Genomic DNA, 16,735 nt, shown 5'->3' with positions numbered 1-16,735 from the left:
GTCTGGTCTGGAGGTGCGGTGGCCCCGACCCTGCGGTCTGGTCTGGAGGTGCAGTGGCCCTGACTCTGTGGTGTGGAGGTGCGGTAGCACCGACTCTGCGGTCTGGTCTGGAGGTGCGGTGGCCCCAACCCTGTGGTCTGGTCTGGAGGTGCAGTGGCCCTGACTCTGCGGTGTGGAGGTGCGGTGGCACCGACTCTGAGGTCTGGTCTGGAGGTGCGGTGGCCCTGACTCTGCGGTGTGGAGGTGCGGTAGCACCGACTCTGAGGTCTGGTCTGGAGGTGCGGTGGCCCCGACCCTGTGGTCTGGTCTGGAGGTGCAGTGGCCCTGACTCTGCGGTGTGGAGGTGCGGTAGCACCGACTCTGCGGTCTGGTCTGGAGGTGCGGTGGCCCCAACCCTGCGGTCTGGTCTGGAGGTGCAGTGGCCCTGACTCTGCGGTGTGGAGGTGCAGTGGCCCCGGCCCTGCGGTCTGGTCTGGAGGTGCAGTGGCCCTGACTCTGCGGTGTGGAGGTGCGGTGGCCCTGACTCTGCGGTGTGGAGGTGCAGTGGCCCTGACTCTGCGGTGTGGAGGTGCGGTGGCCCTGACTCTGCGGTGTGGAGGTGCGGTAGCACCGACTCTGAGGGCTGGTCTGGAGGTGCGGTGGCCCTGACTCTGCGGTGTGGAGGTGCAGTAGCACCGACTCTGAGGTCTGGTCTGGAGGTGCGGTGGCCCCAACCCTGCGGTCTGGTCTGGAGGTGCAGTGGCCCTGACTCTGCGGTGTGGAGGTGCAGTGGCCCCGACTCTGAGGTCTGGTCTGGAGGTGCGGTGGCCCTGACTCTGCGGTGTGGAGGTGCGGTAGCACCGACTCTGAGGTCTGGTCTGGAGGTGCAGTGGCCCCGACCCTGCGGTCTGGTCTGGAGGTGCAGTAGCCCTGACTCGGGTGTGGAGGTGCGGTGGCCCCGAGTCTGCGGTCTGGTCTGGAGGTGCAGTGGCCCTGACTCTGCGGTGTGGAGGTGCGGTGGCCCCGAGTCTGCGGTCTGGTCTGGAGGTGCAGTGGCCCTGACTCTGCGGTGTGAGGTGCGGTAGCACCGACTCTGAGGTCTGGTCTGGAGGTGCGGTGGCCCCGACCCTGCGGTCTGGTCTGGAGGTGCAGTGGCCCTGACTCTGCGGTGTGGAGGTGCAGTGGCCCCGACCCTGCGGTCTGGTCTGGAGGTGCAGTGGCCCTGACTCTGCAGTGTGGAGGTGCGGTGGCCCTGACTGCGGTGTGGAGGTGCGGTGGCCCCGAGTCTGTGGTCTGGTCTGGAGGTGCAGTGGCCCTGACTCTGCAGTGTGGAGGTGCGGTGGCCCCGAGTCTGCGGTCTGGTCTGGAGGTGCGGTGGCCCCGACTCTGTGGTCTGGTCTGGAGGTGCAGTGGCCCTGACTCTGCGGTGTGGAGGTGCGGTAGCACCGACTCTGAGGTCTGGTCTGGAGGTGCGGTGGCCCCAACCCTGCGGTCTGGTCTGGAGGTGCAGTGGCCCTGACTCTGCGGTGTGGAGGTGCAGTGGCCCCGGCCCTGCGGTCTGGTCTGGAGGTGCAGTGGCCCTGACTCTGCGGTGTGGAGGTGCGGTGGCCCTGACTCTGCGGTGTGGAGGTGCAGTGGCCCTGACTCTGCGGTGTGGAGGTGCGGTGGCCCTGACTCTGCGGTGTGGAGGTGCAGTGGCCCTGACTCTGCGGTGTGGAGGTGCGGTGGCCCCGACCCTGTGGTCTGGTCTGGAGGTGCGGTGGTCCCGACTCTGCAGTCTGGTGTCTGGTCTGGAGGTGCAGTGGGACACACCAAGGCTCTGTGCCAAGTCCCCACAGGCTCCTGCTCAGGACACAGTGCTGCCCAGCACATTAACAACAGCTCTCACAGCCTCGAGGAAACAAACGTTTCCCTTTGTTAGCCCAAAGTTTCCTAAACACATCTGACTTGGAGCTAGATTTTCACATCTCTGCTATACCAAGGGAAGGCAGGAGCAGCTGCTCAACAGGAAGCCATGGTCCCCCAGGCCAGGACCGAGTAATCGGTGTTGTTCCCCTCCACAAGGTCACCGGTTTGACTCCTGTATAACAGTGGATTTGACTCCATCTTATGGACACAGACTGGATTCTGATCCCATCAGCCCTTTCTCATCACAAGTCATCGCCTCCTGGTAAAAGGGGAGGGTGGGGAGAGGTGAACTTGTCAGTCTAGCGGTCTGTAATTCTGTCATCCCCACAAACCCATCTCTAATACTGGGGAAAATGGACACCAAGTCCAGTTCCTGATCCATTCAAACTGGCCACGCACATCACTGGGGGGTAAGGATGGAGCAGGTGCAATTCCAGTGTTCACAGCCCAAGGCTTCCCAGAGTAATCTGCTGTAATGGTAGAGTTTAAATTAAATTATATCTAAACACTCGAGATGCATACCTCTTTGTGTGAATGCATCAGTTGTTTTATTTTTAAGAAAAGGGAAAAAAACTGAAAATCTGTCCCTGGGTGTGGTTACTAAGCCCTATCAACATGACTGTGATTTCACTTCCAAGGGAACTCAAGCACCTACTTTACTCTGTCACAAATACACAACTTCTCAGAGCACTGGCACAATAAACTTAGTACACACATGATTACTAGTGGTTTAGTGATTAGCACTAAATTACAGAGGACTCTCCCCCCAGAAACGATGCTGTTCATAAAATCTCAGCACAAGGGCTGTCAGCTCTTTAAACGTCACCCGACGGTAAATCAACCCGGACGTGAACTGCACATGACCAGAAAGTTTATAATGCTATTAATCTTTGCCATTAGGGGACATTAAGTGACGTAGAGTGTGGCAATCACATTCTTAAAGTCTAATTCAGGAGAGCTGTAATTATATCATGCAATAATGTTTTGATTACCCATAAAGTTTAATTTATCATGGACATAAGACCTAATGAATAAATATGTAAAACATGCTAATTCAGCTCAAGAAAATGATTGCATAATCAGAAATACCCGTGCAGTATACCAACCTAATTAAGATAAAAGATGTCAGTGAAAAATATCAGTCATTTGTACCTTTATAGCTCACAAAGTTACTTCTCCAGCCAGCGTATTCCTAATTAGTATCTACGTGTCTAGCTCTTTCTCTACGCTGGGCTATATCCTAAGTTCTTCTTTAATAGTTCTCAAATACTCCTGATCTGGACAAATCACAGAAGCTTTTTTCCTACAAAAGAAATAAAGCAGAGTTGGGGGTGGGAGAGAAGACAAACTACTTCTAAATTTAGCAAGAGAAATGATCTTATTGGTACTTTCCATTTTAAAACTAAAATCGAGCCACATCCACTAGCTACATATTTTGTTACACTAAACCTCAAAAAGCTCATTCCCTTCCTTCAGCTAAAGGTTGTAGTATGTTACCCTTCTGATTCTGGAGTCCCTTCTCACATCCTTTAACTGCCCAGAGGGAGACACACAGTTCCTCCATGGTTCCCATGCTGTATCTACCAAACCATACGACCTGTTTGCTGAGGCCATCTTTCTGGAGCTGCCGTTAGAAAGCACAAGAGCAGGCCGGGCACGGTGGCTCATGCCTGTAATCCCAGCACTTTGGGAGGCCAAGGCAGGTGGATCATTTGAGGTCAGGAGTTTGAGACCAGCCTGACCAACATGGTGAAACCCTGTCTCTACTAAAAATAAAAATAAAAAATTAGCCGGGCATGGTGGCATGTGCCTGTAGTTCCAGCTACTCGGCAGGCTGAGGCAAGAGAATCTCTTGAACCCGGGAGGCAGAGGTTGCAGTGAGCCGAGGTTACGCCACTGCACCAGCCTGGGTGACAGAGCGAGACTGTCTCGCACAAGAGCAGCATTCCCGTGCAGCCTGTGCAGCCCGCCTCACCTCTCCTCCTCCAGGTCTGTTCCATGACTCTAGAGAAAAGCTCCACCTCTCAGGCAAACCTTCTAGGTGTGTCTATGCAGCACATATCCAGGCACCCACTCTTCTGTTAAAAATCTTTACAGGCACGGTGGCTCATGCCTGTAATCCCAGTACTTTGGGAGGCTGAGGTGGGTGGATCACGAGGTCAGGAGATCGAGACCATCCTGGCTAACACGGTGAAACTCCGTCTCTACTAAAAATACAAAAAATTAGCCAGGCGTGGTGGCGGGCACCTGTAGACCCAGCTACTCGGGAGGCTGAGGTAGGAGAATGGCGTGAACCCGGGAGGCGGAGCTTGCAGTGAGCTGAGATTGTGCCACTGCACTCCAGCCTGGGCGACAGAGCGAGACTCCGTCTCAAAATATATATATATATATATTTTTTTTTTTTTTTCATGAGTCCCAGGACTTTGTTCTTAGGATAAGGACCAAAATGTGTAGCCCAGCCCCATGTGGACAGCTTTACCTCTTTTCTTGAACAGCCCGCACACCCGGCCTTCTTTCTTAAAAAGCCAGGCTTCCTTCTGCTCCAGGCGTTTGTCTTAGTGACTCACTAGATGTTGCTGACATTTTGCTACATCTGACCTACAGAAACAGCCATTTCAAGCTGTTAGGCTGGTGCAAAAGTAATTGCGGGTTTTGCCATTAAATATAATTGCAAAAATCGCAATGACTTTTCCATCAACCTAATAATATATGCCTCTTCCTGCACTGCTGCCCCTCCACCTCGTGGCCTGGCGGCCTCCAGTCCCCTGCAGCTCTCAGCTCCACCTCCCCTCGGCGCCTCCTTCACACCCGTCGCTCATACCCCATTCCAGGCCTGCTGTGAGTTTCCTGGCACCCTGTACTTCCTCTCACGGGCCTTTGCAGTTTGTGATGATACAGGGTGACTCTGGGACCCACGCACATCCCTCTCTTCTGCTGGGATGGAAGCTCCACATCATCAGGACTGTGTCCTCCGACGGGCACTTGGTAAACATGCGACCCAGAGCCGAGCAAGCGTTCGATAACTGACGGCTTTTCCTTCCGTGCATGGAAGGCCCCGGAACCGTGCCATGGCCGCAGTTCCACATCCACACGTCTAGCCCCTCACATCAGCTTCCTCAGTCGCCCCTCACAGCTCATCTTTCTACCACATTCTCATTCTGAGCGGCTCAGAAATGTGGGATCCTGAGACCATGAACTCCACTACTGCTTGTTACCATCGTCTCACTGGGTGAAGGGAAGGAAAGAGACAGAGACGGAATGACTGACGTGAGCACAAACGGAGGACCAGCCAATGGCAATGCCAGGGTCTGCACTCAAGATTCTGGGTGTCCCACTCTCTGCTCAAGCCCCCAAGCTCCTGCAATACAATTATAAAAATGGCATACAGCTCACTGCGTCAAAAACACCTCATCATACGGTCACTATTGCCAGTCACAAATGAAAAGCAGAAAAAAGATGACTCAAGGCCAACGTACATCTGCCCCTTAATATTAGAAATACAGCCAATGTCCTATCATTTAAATTTTGCAGGCCAGGCATAGTGGCTCACACCTGTAATCCCAACACTTTGGGAGGCTGTGGTGGGAGGATCACTTGAGGCCAGGAGTTTGAGGCCACCCTGGGCAACATAGCAAGACCCCATCTCTACAAAAAATAAATTAGCCGGGCGTCGTGGTGTGGACCTGTAGTCCCAGCTACTCCGAAGTCTGTGGCAGGAGAATCGCTTGGGCCCAGAAGATTGAGGCTACAATGAGCCATCATCACACCACCACACTCCAGCCTGGGCGACAGAGCGAGACCTCATCTCAATAAACAAACAAATTTTGCTTGACATCATAAACCCTTAGGTTTATAATTTTTTTTTTAATAATTTAAAGCTGTGTTCTTTCTTACTGATTAAAACATTTAAAAACTTGAAATTCCTAGCAACAATATGACATTAACAACTATATACATATACGATTATAAACACATACACACGCACACAGAAAAAATAATCCACGGCACCCAAAACTAAAAACGAAAAAATCAAACCTGAGAAATCAACCTGCAGAGAATGAGCCACGGCTTACTTTTGAGAAACCAACACAGGGTAAAAAGAGCTAATATTTTAAAACTAAAAAAAAAACTTTCACAGTGATACTAAGATCAAGCTATAGTTTCTTTTCCTCTTTTTAAAAAGATTTATTTCTGTCTGACCAAGTGAAATTGAAGTAATTGCCAATTAGAACCCCATGCAATTATTTTGCCAATCAAGTTATATTTCTATTTAACAAGGGTGACAGATACTTTTAAAAGAAACATTATGAAATATTCTTCAATTAAGTAAAGAATTATTTAACAGATAAATATTCTTAATGGCCCTCTCTTGTGGTTTTCAATAAGCTGTGCACTTGATTAACCCCACAAGCCTGTCTGGCACAATCGTAATTTCTACAAATGAGATAGAAAGGAGGGATCATAAAGAACGAATTAATCACCAAACGATCTGCACTTCAGTCACACGAGAGCTCATTATTCATATAAGTAAAGTTGTGGAATGAGCTACGACTGCCATAAAACACAGGCACATCTTCGAGGATTCTGCAGGGTGATTGCTCCACCGGCCTCTGGCTGGCGGCACGGCAGACGCAGGCAGACGGCAGCCTTAGACAAGCTTGATCCTCTACTCTTCAGGTTCCCAAAACCCTCCTGGAGTCCAAGGCCAAGAGTTAAGATTTTATGATACCATTAAATTCTTAAGGTAACGATAGCTACATCCTGGGCGCTCACCGTCCTACAGTTATCCAGACACACAATGTGTCTCAGCACCAGAGCACACGCAGCCCGGGAAAACCAGTGATGCCTTCTTCTTTTCGGATAGGAACTTAGTTAAGTGTCTACGGGGCACCTACCGGGCCTTGTGAAGGCCTCGGGGGGTCCCAAGATAAGCACCATACGGCCCCCATGTTCCAGGACGTCAGTCCGGCGAGGGACACAGGTGTCATTGGTGCACTGGTAAAGGAGGGGCTGCCTTCTACACACAGAGGGGCAGCGGCAGAGGAGGGTGAACATCCCGGACAGGCAAGAGCACTCCAGGGAAGGGGACAAACACCTCCAGGGGGGCCACTCAGGGCGCCTTCCACCATACTGCCCCCAAGTGGCAAGGCTATGGAACACGCACAGCTGAAAACAGAGATGTCCTCACGTGGCTGAGACGGGATGACTTGGTCTGGAGCCCAGTGAGGAGACAGCTGCCATGTAGGCAACCCAGGGCTCCAAGTGGCTTCCTTTTCCTTAGATGGACAATAAAAGTGATTCGATCATATCAGCTGCAGTGGTAAGAAAAGGCCCCGTGAGTCTGCATTCTACAACTACACACTAGTATCTTTTTTCTAACCCTTTCTTAATGAAATTCCTAAAGGCAATACAGTTCATGAATCTAAAATTCCCTTTTCCTATGCTGAAACTTCTTTAAAACACAATTTTGATAAGTAGAGCTCTTAAGACACAGCAACTGCTTTGTAACAGAATAATAATAATGGCTAAAATTTATTGAACACTTACTAGGGGCTAATGATGGTTCTAAGCCCTCAGATTAACAACTGTCTTGTATTTGCCTTGTAACATAAAGCCAGTGCACCTGATAAGACATACATTAACAAAGCACTGTGAACAAAAATGACAATAATAATTTTACATCTAAACATCCTGCATCAGTAGCTTCCTGGAACACGTTACATACCGAAGGATCTGGATTCGAGGGGGATTTCCAGTTCCCCATGGCCATTTCCAAACTCTTTCTACTCTACTATCTGATGAAGTCACACTGCAGATTCCTATCACTGGGTTTTACCACCCGGTCTCTCACCGGTTGCTATGACCTACTTCCACAAGACTGGAGAAAACAGATTCAATATGACTTCTCGGTGTCCTGGCTGTGTGGCTTTGGTATGTTGTTGAATTTCTTTCAGCCACAGATTTCCTGTCTGGAAAATGGGAGTAGCAATACCAACTTCATAGGGTTGTGTTCAGGTGAGAGGCTACACAGCATCACTCCCAACGTGGGGTCACTCTTGGCGCAGTGCCCAGCTCACGGTCAGTGCTCAGCTCCTTGCCACCCCCGAGACTGAGGCACGACTTCAGGCAGCTGGACCAGTCTTACTTTCATCTCCACCCCCACGGCCTCCTGTGTGAGCCAGCACCCACCGGACAACCTATCCAATGCCCTTCTCTCAAAATTCCCCACATTCTTCCATTTCCAGTGAATTTAATCTCTACACAATCACCACTTCGATGACTGTTATTACTGAGAGGTGCTCCACCTCTGAAATCTTAATCAGTATCGTTCCTCAGGACCACAACCTCCTAACCTTGAAGCCCAGGGCCTCCAGTCCTCAGACGCCTCCATTCCTCCCAATCTCTCATCTCCCTCTGCTCCCACCCTACCTGGAGTCCGTGGTCCCTCATGTTAGCAGCAGAGAAACCCCATCTACACCTGCCTGCCCCTAGGACACCTGCCCCACCCATCATCACACTTGCCTGGCAAAACCCAAACCCCAACCCCTAAGAAAGCCTCGCCTTCTTCCCTCCTCCATTTGGGCTACATGGAAATGGAAACTCAATCGGAGAGAGTCCTCCACCCACCTGCAGTTGGTCAACACAAGCACCGGGTGCCTTCTGTGTTTCCCCTTCCTCCCTCTGTAAGCGATGCGGTCACCTCCCCCGTCCTCAGCAGCCCTGATTGGGTCCTCTTCTACGGCCCCCACTTCAGGAGTCTTTTCTCTCATTTTTTCCCCAACCCTCACCATATGCAGAAACACACTCATAAGCTTCATGTTACTTAATCTAATCTTGGCTTAAAAGTTCATAAAACAGAAGCTAAACCCTCAGGAGCAGCTGATGAATATCCCCAAAGAAGTGAGAGGCTGTTTCCACAGGTGTGTTGGAAAGAGCAACTCTGAGCCAGCGGTCATATCTTCTTAGAAAGATAATGTTTGTTAAATATTCACGTACTAGTTGCCAGATTTTTAAGTCAAGGCCGTTCATATAATATTCTCACCATCGTAAAACTGAGTTTATGTCTAAATCTGTTAAATAGGGCAAAGCAACTTCCTGCACTTTTTAAGAAGGTCTCACTCTGTTGCCCAGGCTGGAGTGTGTGGCACGACCCTGGCTCCTGCAGCCTTGAGCTCCTGGGCTCAATGGATTCTCCCACCTCCACCTACCCAGTAGCTGGGACTACAGGTACTCGCCACCACACCTGGCTCCTGCACTATTAAAAGGTTTGTTTTAATAGTCCTAAAGACTGTAGACTTATAATTTTAGAATTTAATGAGTGTATTTGGTGAAATGTTTTTTACAGAAAACTGCTCACCTGGAGTTGTAATTTTGTCATAGGAGGTCGATTTTACCCATCAACTCTAGGAATACTTAACTCATTTCCATATTATAATCTAACTAATTCAACCTGAACAAAAGGTATGTGCAGATTTTATCAAAATTACTAACTGTGAACATTTTTTTTCCTTATAAAATGACGGGTACACATGACCATCACAGTTCATTTCTATCTATAGTATCTGCCAGGCTTACTGAATAAACAAAAAATGATAACTCACCTCTATTAACAGGAAAAGGACCATTACAATTCTCCCACAGATGAGCAAACAGAAAACAGGATCTCATTTGCTTAAGGAACAGCCAGAATTCGTATTCAGATCTTTTTGAGTCAAAAACCCTTCCTTCTGCTCATAAGCCTTTCAGATCCAGCTACGCTGGCATTGCCTAAGGAGTTTAAAAACAAAAAGCGATGCTCAGTTCTGGGTGCCTCTGCTATTATTCCCAACGTAGAGCAACTAGGATGTAAAGGTGCCAGAAGCAGCTTTAAAACTATTTAAAAAATAAAAAAAAAAAAAGCAAAAATTGGATGCCTTCCCTGGGGCCCCTATTCTGATTCTCTTAATTTGGGATGGATCTTGCCCAGGGTTGAGAACCACAGCATCATACCTGTCACATTGTAATGGATCATTCTGTCCCGTCAATGTAGGTTTAAAACAAAATGTTCTCGGCCTGGCGTGGTGGCTCACGCCTGTAATCCCACCACTTTGGTAGGCCAAGGCGGGCAGATCACCTGAGGTCGGGAGTTTGAGACCAGCCTGACCAAGATGGAGAAACTTCATATCTACTAAAAATACAAAATTAGCCGGGCATGGTGGTGCATGCCTGTAATCCCAGCTACTCGGGAGGCTGAGGCAGGAGAATCGCTTGAACCTGGGAGGCAGAGGTTGCAGTGAGCCGAGATGGCGCCATTGCACTCCAGCCTGGGGGACAAGAGCAAAACTCCATCTTAAAAAAAAAAAAATTAAAATATATATATGTATATATATTCTCCCACAGTCCTTTAAGTTGACAAACAGAAGTACAATCTCAAAGATCATCTTGTACCAAAGAAGGAACATGGAAGCTTTGGGTATCCTGTGGTGGAAGGACAGCTTATACGGCTCTAGCTTAGCCAGGCTGCCACAGCACTGACACACAGAGTGGTGTTATTCCCAGGGTTTGGAGAAGGCGCAACAAAGCACCTGCCAACGCACAGATGCATAGCAGGGGTGGGAATGATGGTGCCCACTGTGAGATGTGCAAAGCATGCTGAATCGGGTGGGGCAGGGCGAAGGCGGGAGTACAGGTAGGTCCCCGAATAGCATAGAACTAAGAGGAAAATGGCGTTAGAAGGAATGGCTCTCGCTACCATGTTCAGGGTGCAAAGGTGTGACTGAAGGCAGGCAGACCAACCGGGAACCTGATGCAATAAAATGGCTGGAAGATCATGAGAAGCCAATGGTACAGCAATCCCGAGAAGCAGCAAATCCCCCAAGGGAATGCAGAGAAACACTACGGATGAGGGGAGAACCAGGTGGTACCAGACTCTTGACTAGGGAGACTGAGGGCCTAGCACAGTGACAGTATCAGATATTTGGTCAACTGAGGCTTGGTAAACTCAGATTTCACCATACTAAGTTCAATATTAAACTTATTTCTAAACTCAAATAATAACATAACTTTTTTTTTCTTGTTTTTGTTTTATTTAAGACATGGAGTCTCACTCTGTCACCCAGGCTGGAATACAGTGGCTCAATCCTAGCTTACTGCAGCCTTGACCTCCTGGACTCAAGTGATCCTCCTGCCTCAGCCTTCTGAGGAGCTGGGACTTCAGGCGCACACCACTGCACCTGGCTACGTTTCTTTATGAAGGCAAATTTTCTGAGAACAAAACATACTTCATTCACCTCTTTTGAGAGTGAAACTAAGGAAAAATTTTTAAAACAGAACAAAAAAAAATACTTCACAACTTAGAATACCATAAATAACAATTTTTAAAGTAACATAATTATAAGAATAATATGAAGAGTGAAATCAACCTAAATCTGTTAATTGAGCAAATTACCTTTCAAGCTAGCAATCCATTCAGCAAACATCAGAGTAGTTACTGAAAGCTTACAGTCATGAATCCTGAACTTCTAGGAAGGAACATCAGAAATCATTAGGCACTCCTTCCCACTATACCCCAGATTCAAAAACCATCTCTGACGGGTTATCCAGACCCACGATACCCACAGTGATGGAGTGGCCACTGCGGGGCAGGCAGCCCACACCATTCATGAAAAGACATTTCCTCCCACAAGCTGGGTATTAATCAAATCCTCCAATGATGTAAAACAAGTCAATATTCTTTAAAAGAAGCACAGCGACAGGGAGAAAACCAACAGACCACCACACTACAGCAGAAAGATATTTATAAATATTCTAACAGCTTTTATTACAATGGTGCAAGGAAGTATTTCATCCAACACTCACCGACAACAAACCATCATCTTCTATAAAACAGCTCCAGAAAGTTCAAACAAAAAAAACTAAAAGATACATGATCTGTAGTAATTCTCATACAATACTGTTTAGTGTTCAAACTTCATGTCACTCCAATAAAGTATAATCATTTTCTAGCAAACATGTGGCAAAAAAGTTTGCTGTTTTATTTGTTTGCCTATAAACATATCAGAACATGCCTCACAATTAAAAACTTTGGATTACAGCACTCCATGACATCAATATCTATTCGTGCTTAGTATCAGCCAGTTGTACCAAATACCATAAAATACAAAATGATAGGAAATATAAACATCGATTTGTATTTCAAGTTTAAACATTTTATTTACAAAAATAGGCTGGGAGGAAAAGGGTTTGCACCCCCACATTCTCTCTCCTGGGGCAGAACAATTATGCGCCATTTTCTAATGTTGTTTTCTCTAACAATTTTCAAAGTCACATTTGGATTCCTTCAGAATTGTATTTGTCAGCTAGCAGCTCGGAGGAGGAGGAGGAGGGAGAGCGAGGGTGAGGAGGGCGGGCGAGGGAGGAGGCTGGCAGACAGCGGTCGGCACACGGATAAATGGCTTTTACTGAAGGGCCCGCGCCGCGCCTCATGCACGGGCAATGCAAGCACGCTGCTGGGCAGCAACACCGACGTCGCTATTTACAGAACGGCGGCCTTCTCTGGGTTCTGAAGGACACTTGTTCCCCAACATGACACCATCGAACGACGCGTTCAGGCAGACACTAGGACATGACTCCGAAGACGGGGTTGTGGCGGCAGATGCTGGGCCCGTACTCTTCGTAGTCCTTCTTGGTGTGGCAGACCTGAAAGAACTCGGGCTACGAGAGGCAACAGGCGGACAGAAAGACACACATTTCAGAAGAAAGTCAAGGGAATCAGCTACCAAGCAGGCAAGACACTCTCCTCATCCTGGCTTCCACCCTCCCTCACGGGACCACTGCTGCAAGATTTTACCTCTCTGATGTACTAAACTACTAAATGGGGGGTTATTTCACTTTTTAGAAATTTCATCAGCCTCTATCTTCTTAGGACCAACCAAATGCTGGTCCCCCACTAACAATGTGTGAGCTATTCACAAATTTGATGGGGAAAAGTAATAATTATTTGGAAAAGTCACTGGAATTAATGATTAATGCAGGATTTTTTTAGATTATTTTTGGATTCCACTTACCATGTTTTCTGTAACCCCTAATTAGCAAGGACACGTGATAAATGTGTTGTGTGATTATTAAGCTATAGTTTATATCGGGCTGGGCGCAGAGGCTCACACCTGTAATCATAGCACTTTGTGAGGCCAAGGGTGGGGGGGGGGGGTGGATCACCTGAGGTCAGGAGTTCGAGACCAGCCTGGCAACATAGCCAAACCCCATCTTTACTAAAAATACAACGAAAAAAAATTAGCCAGGCATGGTGGTGAATGCCTGTAGTCCCAGCTACTCAGGAGGCCGAGGCAGGAGAACTGCTTAAACCCAGGAGGCGGAGGTTGCAGTGAGCTGAGATCACGCCATTAAACTCCAGCCTGGGCGACAGAGTGAGACTCCATCTCAAAAAAATAAAAGAGATATAATTTATATCTTACAGAATTGTCTGTTTAGAGCCACACAATTAGGGCACATACTATTTCACCTTCATAGACAATATTTACCCAAACTCAACAGAGAGCATGGAAACACAGAGCCCTCGAGAGAGGGACTTACAGTTGAGGCCAGCATGGAGCCTCCGAACCACACGGCGTAGCGCTGCATGTGATGTGTGACCACCTGGACCTCCACAGGCTTTGGCTGGAAGAGAAAGCAGCTCTCACCCCACACGCACAGACACATCTGTGATCCAATCATCCCCCAGCTGACGAGACCACAGCTTCACCCAGGGCCTCCCTCCTCTTACTGGCACAAGCACCACCTCACACCCAGCACTCAGTGACTCTCTGCTCCTGCTGCCAGATCCCCCCTAAGACCTACCAGAATCCCAGGCCCCAGGGCTCAAAGGAACACAGTGCGCCCGGCAAGCAGAACCTCCCTCTCACAAGGCTGAAAGCGTTAAAGTTCAAAAGCACAAAATCCAAGCAATTAACGCCATTGCTTTTTTTTTTTGACCAAACATACCAGATGTTCTGGCACTGTAGAGATCATCCCAAATAAGATTAACCATCCTCAAAATAATAAAAGAAACTGTGCTTTTCTGGCCGGGCGCAGTGGCTCGCACCTGTAATCCCAGCACTTTGGGAGGCTGAAGCGGGCGGATCACAAGGTCAGGAGATCGAGACCATCCTGGCTAACACAGTGAAACGCCGTCTCTACTAAAAATACAAAAAATTAGCCGGGCTTGGTGGTGGGCACCTGTAGTCCCAGCTACTCAATAGGCTGAGGCAGGAGAATGGCATGAACCTGGGAGGCAGAGCTTGCCGTGAGCTGAGATCTCACCACTGCACTCCAGCCTGGGCAACAGAGAGAGACTCTGTCTCACGAAAAAAGAAAAAAAGAAAAGAAACTGTGCTCTTCCACCAGTGGACTCATGGGATCTCTTCCTTGCGCCCACTGCCCCTATCGAAGCCCACTCTTGGTTAGAAGCCCACAATGATCACCAGCTACTTAAGAATTACTATCTTGGAGAAACGCCTTGTAACTCCCTGCTAACATTAGTTATTTTAATTTAATGAGAACATTTCCGAAGGACACAAAAGATCCTCACCATAAATTAGTCCAATCTCCTTGGACACTGGTCATTACACCCCATGCCTGATCTCTTACGACACAAAAGGAAACTGCTGGCAGGCATGGCCAGGGAGAGTGTGAAGCTGCCGTTGCTGTGTCACCAGGACCATCGGTCTGAACTACCAGCCTGGAAGGACCTCAGGCAGCAAACCTCCGTGGTCATGTCACAATGCAGCTCAGAAAGCGATGAACACTTGTTTTCATTTTACGCGGCCCAGACGAGCTCCTTCGGCTCTGTGTCGGGAGGGCCCCAGGCACTGCGTGGAGGCCTCCGGCTCCTACCTTGATCCTCCCACCGCTGAGTTCCTCGCTGAGCCTCAGCCTAGCGTCCACCACTCTCTTCAAATCCCTCTGTAGTCGGCGTCCAAAATCCCTGAACATGGTGGAGCCTCCCGAGAGTACGACATTCTACAAGACACAAAGCAGAGGGAGCCTTGGGTAAAAGCACCCGCCCACAGTTCCAGGAACCACCCACAACAGAACTCCCACAGGTCCAATCGCTTGTGGGCACGACACATCGGCCCTATGAAAGATGCGAACCAAAGCAAACTTAATGCTATTGGAAAAGTGTAGATTTTTTTTTTATGGAGACAACAATGTGCCACAGATGGCTCCTTAATCCTTTCCTCAATTACAGCAAAGCAAAAACATGGCGATTCTGCTCCCTCATGCTCCCCCCGCCAACCCCTCACATGGACCAGGAAGCCAAAACAAACAACAGAAACTGTTCAGCTGACTTGAGCCAAAATAACACTGGCTCTCCCGCTGCTCTGCCTTAACCATCACTGGGGGAAAGTCTTCTAATGGGTGCTTGAAGCTTCTCAGAAGGACGATCTTGGGAAGAAAGCATCCACGTTGCTGGAAGGAACATTCTCAGGTGAGCCACCCAGCCAGCACTGCCCTCCAGGGCCAAGACTCGCTCGGTGGCCACCCCAGAAGCTCAGTGGGGGGCTGAGGAAGGGGAAGCACTCGCCTGTCCCGCTCCGCCTGCCCAGAACCTGAACCAGCCCTCTGTCCAGCATCTCCGCGTTGTCGACCCTGCCTGCCTGTCAGTCATCCACACCGTCAGCTCCTGACCTGCAGCCACTGACATCCTCATGGTTTGATGGCCCAGGTCACCCGAGCAGCTGGTCCTCTTCTGATGTATGTCAGAGGCCACAATGGCCTCACCTACATCACTCACCTCTTGCACTCTCACCATGGGGCACTGCATCATCTCACACCCTCACAAGATGAGGAAGGGTGAGTACGGTACAGAAAGGAATTTTTAGACAGAGAGACAGACCACATTTATATAACGTTTCCTACAGTATATTGTTACAATAATTATTCTATTTTAGTAGTTACTGCTGTTCAGAAGTCTCTTACTGTGCCTCATTTCTAAATTAAACTTTATCATAGGTATGTATGTACAAGAAAAAACACAGTATATATAGGATTCGGTACTATCTGCAGTTTCAGGCACCCACTGGGGGTCTTGAATCATATCCTCACTGACAAGGGGAACTAGTGTATCTCCTGATTGAACTTTCTTAGAGAAAACACCTTATGTGAAAACTACATAAGGAAATTAATCCTTCAAGGAGTCAAAAAGCCCTATTTCCTTTAAGACCCTCTAAATATGTTAGCTCTTCCTGAGCTCCTGAGCAACTGCAGAGCTCTCTGCTTTCAGGCACTCCTCCCAGTCAGCTCTGGGTGTGTCAACAGTGAGTCCCTCACCAAGTTTACAGGTAAGCAGAAGTCACAGGGAATCAGTACAGAAAAAAAATGCACTTTTCTGTCCCTAGCAACCCAGGTTCTAAGTTATATGATATGACAGTAGTCCGTTCCTGCTTACTGCTGTTCTGGGGAAAGACAGCCAGGACTGACTGCAAAGGGATCATTTTTCTCTCATGCCAGCTCCTAGAAGTGCTGTGACAGCACCCACATGGACTCAGGACTAGAGATGGTGAAGTCAGAGCAAGAAGAATGAAAGGGGGCAGAAGCCATGGGAAGCCACCAGTGATCTGGCCTTCCACGTGGGGAAGCCACAGTGATTTGGCCTTCTATCTGGAGAAGCCACCAGTGATCTAACCTTCCACGTGGGGAAGCCACCAGGGATCTGGCCTTCCACCTGGAGAAGCCACCAGGGATCTGGCCTTCCACCTGGAGAAGCCACCAGGGATCTGGCCTTCCACCTGGAGAAGCCACCAGGGATCTGGCCTTCCACCTGGAGAAGCCACCAGGGATCTGGCCATCCACCTGGAGAAGCCACCAGGGA

General features: G+C 48.8%; 1 protein-coding gene across 7 annotated transcripts in view; it reads right to left on the bottom strand.

Annotated features, from left to right (window-relative positions):
• Positions 1–16,735, bottom strand: part of ACTR3B (actin related protein 3B) — a 1,031,695-nt gene that overhangs the window by 922,287 nt on the left and 92,673 nt on the right. For 4 of the 7 annotated variants that reach the window (XM_002818703.5, XM_054560038.2, XM_054560039.2 and 1 more), the window contains 3 exons: positions 14,758–14,883; positions 13,459–13,542; positions 11,660–12,579 (listed from right to left, as the gene is read on the bottom strand). The exons of 1 other annotated variant lie outside the window; for it this stretch is intronic. In XM_002818703.5, coding sequence (XP_002818749.3) covers positions 12,484–12,579; positions 13,459–13,542; positions 14,758–14,883 — 306 coding nt within the window. In that variant the 3' untranslated portion in view covers positions 11,660–12,483. Of the gene's footprint in view, positions 1–1,878; positions 2,147–3,039; positions 3,191–9,487; positions 9,655–11,659; positions 12,580–13,458; positions 13,543–14,757; positions 14,884–16,735 lie in introns of those variants that run through there. 2 more of the 7 variants (XR_008527331.2, XM_054560037.2) reach the window with 2 other exon arrangements.

This window comes from Pongo abelii, chromosome 6, assembly GCF_028885655.2.
Source record: "Pongo abelii isolate AG06213 chromosome 6, NHGRI_mPonAbe1-v2.0_pri, whole genome shotgun sequence".
In the NCBI taxonomy this organism is placed as follows: Eukaryota; Metazoa; Chordata; class Mammalia; order Primates; family Hominidae; genus Pongo; species Pongo abelii.
This window is presented reverse-complemented; position numbering and strand designations above follow the sequence as displayed.